At 44.1% G+C, this 6,537-nt stretch overlaps 1 protein-coding gene across 1 annotated transcript; it reads right to left on the minus strand.

Moving 5' to 3' along the window:
- Positions 1-5,402: 5,402 nt before the first annotated feature.
- SSTR1 (somatostatin receptor 1) lies at positions 5,403-6,531 on the minus strand. The gene has a single exon (XM_010149504.1). The coding sequence runs from the start codon at positions 6,417-6,419 to the stop codon at positions 5,475-5,477; it is 945 nt and encodes a 314-aa protein (XP_010147806.1). The 5' UTR covers positions 6,420-6,531; the 3' UTR covers positions 5,403-5,474.
- Between the last annotated feature and the right edge of the window lie 6 nt (positions 6,532-6,537).

The following is a 6,537-nucleotide window of genomic DNA, read 5'->3' on the forward strand; positions in this document are numbered from 1 at the left end:
ACTGTGCCACCTAACCGTCCAGCAACTGGAATTTGAATTTACTAATCATTAATGCCTTTATCACCAATGTACATTCTAATTCATCCCTTTACATGAGGGATAACAGACCAAATAGGATGTTTATATGTTTTACAAGAAGGAAGCATATATACGTGCGTGCATATTTTATGTGTGTATATACTCATACATACTTGCTTTGTACAACTTTGCCATGTTTTGAACTATCCCAGCTGAGCAGCAATCATTTGACCTCACTGTTGTAAACTTGAGCGCCTGCGAGTCCTACATTAGACAGATGAACTTGTGGCCCTTTGCTTTAATCAGTCTGTCAGCACCAGCACAGATGTTACTGGGCATTGTAAAGCTCATGGTATTACAGCACCCTTGCAGAAGCTCACAGCTTCCTTCTGGGGGTGTCTTACAGACTTTTATGACTGGTAGGGCTCACATGTACACTGAAAACAACCCTGTCACCAACAAGGTAAGTGATGCCAATAGAATTCAATTCCAGTGCTCATCACAGTGATCATCAGGTCCCAAGTCATAAATCTAGTAGTTATCTGTCCTACAACCCAAATATGCTATGCATTTGGGGACTTTTATCTGACTCTTTCTAGTTAGGAAGCTCAAGAACCAAAAGGGCGCCCCTAAGCCATATTACCAAGCATAAGAACCTGTATAGAAAAGCCATTTTTTGGGGAAAAGGAAGAATAAAACAGGTCATCTGTACTTCTATTGCTTTCAGAGTGACCCTACCCATCACAGACATGATAAGCATATAATGACAAATGTATTCCATCCAGAGTGGAAAGGAAAACCTAGATATCTCAGGTAGGATACACCACCTTGTTATCTCTCCCTCATGGTTGCTTACTACTTTTGCCAAAACCAGATTTTAGGCTTTGAGCTATACAAGGTTGGAAGGGGGTGGGCATAGTTATCTTTTACTGGAAAGCATTGTTCTTGGCAAAACTGTGCTTGGTTTGCAGCCATCTAGTGACATACTTTGAAATACTTTCTGGTCCACCTGTTCTTCTTGGCTATTTCTCTCTACCAAATATAATATCGAAAAACATTCTTCTCAAAGAGAAATCTAATTAGTAAATTATCCTTTCTTCCTGTGGCTTAGCCTGCAGCTATCGGTCCAACAAAGCTCTGTATTGAAGAGGATGGAAATGCTGAATACACAATGCAGTAGAAGTGTTTTATTTTCCTCTGGACATTCATAATCCATATTCTTGTCTGTAAAGCCTTGGGGTCAGGTAAAGTTTCTATGGTCTGAAATGATGGAGTCTAGAACGCTGGATTGATGTTTCTTTCTTGGCTAATTTCTTCTGCCTTTTTTAAAATTATTATTATTTTTCTTGGATTGTATTTGACAGGATTTTAAGATGCTAATTCACACTGCTGTTCCGGAAACATGGCAGAGAAAAGTCAAATCTTACATAATTTATTCATCAGTGGATCATTTTATTTCAGAAAGATTTAGTTTAGTATTTAAAATTAGGATGCTGGTTTTTGGAAATTGGTTAAAATACAGTATATGGTCACAGTGTTAATAGAGTGTGCCATGTACATTAGAAAAGTGGTCTTCTAATTTTTAAAAAACAACCAAAAAAACTTCTATTTTATTCTGATCCAGTGCAAACCTGGCATTCCAGAAATTCTTGTGTCACATTCAGAAACTTGTTTCTCCTCTGTGAAGAAGTCAGATGGGTTCTTTAAGTGTCAAACGCAAAGAAACCGTACCCTGCGTGATGTTCTTTGCTATAGGGACCATCTCAAGAGACAGAGGATCTGCACGTGGCCAACACCTTTTTCATCCACAGCCCAGATACAAAGTACCTCTGACCAGTCTGGTTCAAGCCCACTGAACCACCGCGTGTGTCTGTCAGCCCCAGCATTATGAGTCATCTTTGATGCTGCGCTGGGAAGCCCAGTGAGAAAGGAGGGTAATTTCCTGCGTATCCTCCTTTGCATGGGAAATGCTGCAGAGGTACCTGATGTATGTGCCATGTGAAGACCATTCTCTCTCTGTGTGTACAATGGGAAATAGCCCGGTCCATTGACTAGATACTATTCAGAGCTATCACACTGTTGGGCATTGGTCTTGGGCTACACAAAGAGCAACAAAAGTCACAGAGATTTCAGTGGCACAGGGCCGATTTCCATGACAAAGTGTATGCAGTATTTTAAAAATATTAAACTCCTGGGTAAAATGCAGCAACATACTACTGGTTATAAACTACAGCTTACCCATTTGTAGATGGATTATGTTACAGCTGTATAAAAAAGCAATATATCACCAAGAAATACGTCATTGTACTCTTCTTTTTACTGAACTAAGCATTGGTTCGAATTGTTTCCATATGAAATCTGAAGACTCTTATTTGCAACTTGGAAAGCATTAAAAGAGTTCTGTTTGTTTTCTGATACATTATTTCACAAGGACAACCTTTTTTTTTTTTTTATTCCCCTGCTAGTTATGTTCTACTATTTAGAATAATAACACAGAATGAGCAAACTTTTTCTTCCAAAGCAAATTAAGAGTGATTTACAGCTGTTGATCACCTCTCCCACTGCCAAAGTCAAACTAAGCTCAGGGTGAAAAATAGCAGGAAGAACTGTTAATTTAGGATAAACAGATTTTGTTTCCAGCTGAAACTACAGAGGGTGTTTTAGCTAGTAATCACAGGGGCTGGCTGGCTGGCAGTGGATTAGTGCACCCATGTGAAGGAAAGCCTGCCATCTCCCCAGGCACACTCAGCCTCCGTGGCAGCGCCTGGCTTCTCTGCCCAGTATGAACACCACCCCTCTGTGTTCTCCCTGAGGGAACCGAAATTAAATAAAGTAGGTGTGCAGGCATCCACCACAATTTTGTTTAAAGGCAAAGGAAGAAGAAAAAAAAAATAAAGAGAAAGAAGAAACAAACCCGGGCTCAACTTTTCATCGAAGCTGAGAATTGGGTATGAATCACTGCTTTTTAACTTCTGTTCATCATGTCTGATGTTAAACAAATCCAACAGCAGAAAGTAATCTGACTCTCTGTTTAATCCAACCACACATAACAATATGTCTGGGTGAAAAATGCAACATAAGATTATGAGATTTATACCATTTTGAAGAGATTGTGAGTGAGATTTTAAGTGAAGCTCTACAAATAGCACTGCATGGTATCGTGGGGCATTTTACTGTTTTGACAGATGTTTGGTTTCTGTGAAAAGTTAAATAAGCTTATAAAGAGATTTCATGCTTCTTTTCCCCCATATGTGCATGTAAAACATTACCAAAATTAATATCTGCATGTTTTCTTTAAATGAGGTCCACTGGGAAGTAAAAGAAAAGAAACTGTACAATTGTTAAAGCTTTTCACAAAACAGTTTAATAAGGATGTAACAGATTCCACATTAGCAATTTTTAAACTAAAAGAGCTGACTCACAGTCCATTGAAGTGAATTAGAATTCTATCTCTCATTTCGATGGTCTTTGAATCAGACAATTTGAAATACTGAATTTATACATTCATTTAAGAGTACCTAATTTTTGGTGAAAGAAATGTACAAAGTAGTATACCGCTTTTTGCTACTGAGTGAAGTTAAAGGGTATAATTGAACAAAAACCTGTAGTAAGTCCACCACTGCAAATGCCAGATGCCTTAATTATCACCCTCACACTTAGCACTATACTCCAGCACTGTAGCTGCCAATACAATGCTACGGGTGTGCTGCTACTAGAGATTTTTCCCAATCTCTTGCCTCAGATTGCCAGTAGCTATAATTAATGCAACCACAGTATTGTGCTAGAGAAGTGATTCGTCACAGCTATTGGGACAACCGCCACTGTGTGACGCTGTTAATATAGGTGGTGGAAAGCAAAAAACATAGCTGCTTATTTCAACACGGTCCGTACCAATTCTGACGTCTGGAGTAAGAGGGAGCAGGGATAGGAGGTTTGTTTAATCAGCTGTCATTTATCAAACAAGAAAGATTCGTTTGTCAATATGAAAATCGTTCTGTCGTAAGAGGGGAAGAAAGGAAATGCAAGAGAGGGAATATTTTCTGGGGGAGACAATGCAGATGAAAAAGTTAGAAAAAGTGACAATCTTTTTATCTGAAAAGGAGCCTTCTTGAGCATCACCCATTTTAAATGCAACCTTGCAAGTAGCCACCACAGACATTAGTACACAGTATAAATTGCTTCAGAGAAACACTTCACAACACTGACAAGAATCAAATTAAAAAGAAAAAAATCAAACAAAAAGACACGTGGCACACACTAGAAACAACAATTCTCAGAAATGAAACATTAAGAAGCTCTGGGCCAGTATATTACATTGGCAACATATGAAACCCATTTTATTTTTTTTAGTGCAACAGAAGAAACTGGAGCTAGGGTAATAGCTATTCTCAAACAGCTACTTCTTTGTCAAGTATTTATTTCAGAGCCTGATGGAGGTTTTGAAATGGATCCCTCTTTTTCCATGTAGGCTAAAGTGACTTTACGGCCACCCGGGTCCCTTCATCGCTGTTTCACAGCCGACGTGGCATGCGTAAGACAGTGGCTTCACAGCCGAGCGCTCCCTTTAAACTTTATTATTAGCACACCTTACTCTATGTGCGGACACCTTCAAACGTCTCCCGGCTCAGTGCCCTGCTCCTCGTGAGTCATGGGGCCGGTTATCTCCTGTTATCAGCAACCTGCTGCGCAGCTCTGAAGCACAGCAATAATCAGATTTTTTTTTCCTCCAAGACCTTTTCCGCCCTGCTTCCCCCGAGTAGCAGAGAGAGCCAGAGCCCCACTGAGCTGGAAGCTGTCTGCAAAGCAAAAGGTGGCTCCATGACTGTGCTGCTTCTTTTCTCAGGGCTTTTTTGCTCCCCTCTTTCTTCTTCGTTCTTGGGGGAAGGAAAGGACAGAGAGAAGCTACTTGATCCTTCCTGGAGGAGGGCAAGGTATATTTTGGGAGGACTTTTCCCAGCGTCTCTACTCTCCGAAGGGGAGGTGCATACCAAGAGATGCTGAGCAGGGTCGCTTTCAGCTGGGGGGAGTCTGAGCCTGAATGCTGAGGCTTGACTGAGGCAGGCTCGACTCAGGGGCCTGAGGGTTCCCACCCACCGAGCTGGAAGTCAATCTGTACAAAAGGAGGGTCACTGCGGGACCAGTACAGCCACACATCAGACAGAGATCCTGGCTGCCAGACCCTAAGTCAACCCACATGTGTGGCCATTTGCTAAGGAGGTGTCAAAGCAAATGCATCCGCTCTCAAGGGAGGCACGGGGGGGTGGGGAAGGATGGGACAGCAGACTGAGGATGTGAGGTTTTCTTTCTTCTTCGCTCCTTCTTGTGCCAAACACCACACAAGTGTGCGGTGGGCAGGACGGAAACCCCCTCCCTCCCGGCCTCCCCATGCCACAGTCCTGGCCTCGCTCACCCTCCTGCTGGGGGGCAGCAGGGGATTGGGGGGCAGAAATGCTTCCTCAGAGGGTGGTAATCCTGGAGGTGCAAGTGCCATTCCTGTACATGCTCCCTGACTCCAAGTTGTCTGGGGGAAAGTCCTCAACGCTGTATGCTCTGCTTTTAAGAGCAGTGGCATAGTAGTCGATGGGTTCCTCTGCAGCATTGTCCATCCAGCTGAGGCAGAGCAGCCGCTGGAAGGACCGCTTGAAGTTGTCCGAGAGAAAGCCATAAAGGATGGGGTTGGCACAGCTGTTGGCATAGCCCAAGATGACGGAGAGCTGGCTGATGGTGGCATCATCCTGCTCTACGAAGACATTGACCAGCTGCACAATGTAGAAGGGCATCCAACAGATGACAAAGACCATCACCACCATCATGACCATGAGGGTGATTTTGCGCTCCGAGCGTTTGCGTTGCTGCCAGCCAGCCTTCAGGGCCACCATGCGCATCTTGGCAATGATGAGGATGTAGCAGAGGCAGATGGCCACCACAGGCAACAGGAAGCCCATCAGAAAGGTGTAGACCACAAAGACTACCAGCCACCTCTGGGTGGGCTCTGGCATGAGCATGTTGCAAGCCACTGTTCCATCACTGTTGGCCGCTGTGTTGGAGAAGATGATGATGGGCAGGATGATGAGGATGGAAAGCACCCAGACACCCAGATTGACCATCTTAGCCACAGTGGGCCGGCGGTACCTAGCAGCTTTGATGGGGTGCACCACAGCGATGTAGCGGTCCACACTGAGGACAGTCAGGCAGTAGATGCTAGTGAACATGTTGATGGCATCCACGCTGAGCACCAGGCGGCAGAGCAGCGAGCCGAAGGGCCAGTGGTGCAGAAGGGTGGAGGTGACCAGAAAGGGGACGCTGAGCATCAGCAGCTCGTCCGCGATGGCCAAGTTGAGGATGTAGATGTTGGTGGCCGTCTTCATCTTGGCATAACGCAGGATCACGTAGATGACCATGGAGTTGCCGCACAGCCCCACCAGGCATACCACGGAGTAGATGAACGAGATGAGGATGGCGCTGCCCTGGGACTCACTCAGGGTGCTGTTCGGGGCGCCGGAGGAGTTCCTGCCGCCC

Source organism: Eurypyga helias, unplaced genomic scaffold (genome assembly GCF_000690775.1).
Source record: "Eurypyga helias isolate BGI_N326 unplaced genomic scaffold, ASM69077v1 Scaffold28020, whole genome shotgun sequence".
NCBI lineage: Eukaryota > Metazoa > Chordata > Aves > Eurypygiformes > Eurypygidae > Eurypyga > Eurypyga helias.

Bases quoted from the DNA above. Each gene is read 5' to 3' on its own strand.
- SSTR1 (XM_010149504.1), bottom strand. From the start codon at position 6,419: ATGGTCATCTACGTGATCCTGCGTTATGCCAAGATGAAGACGGCCACC.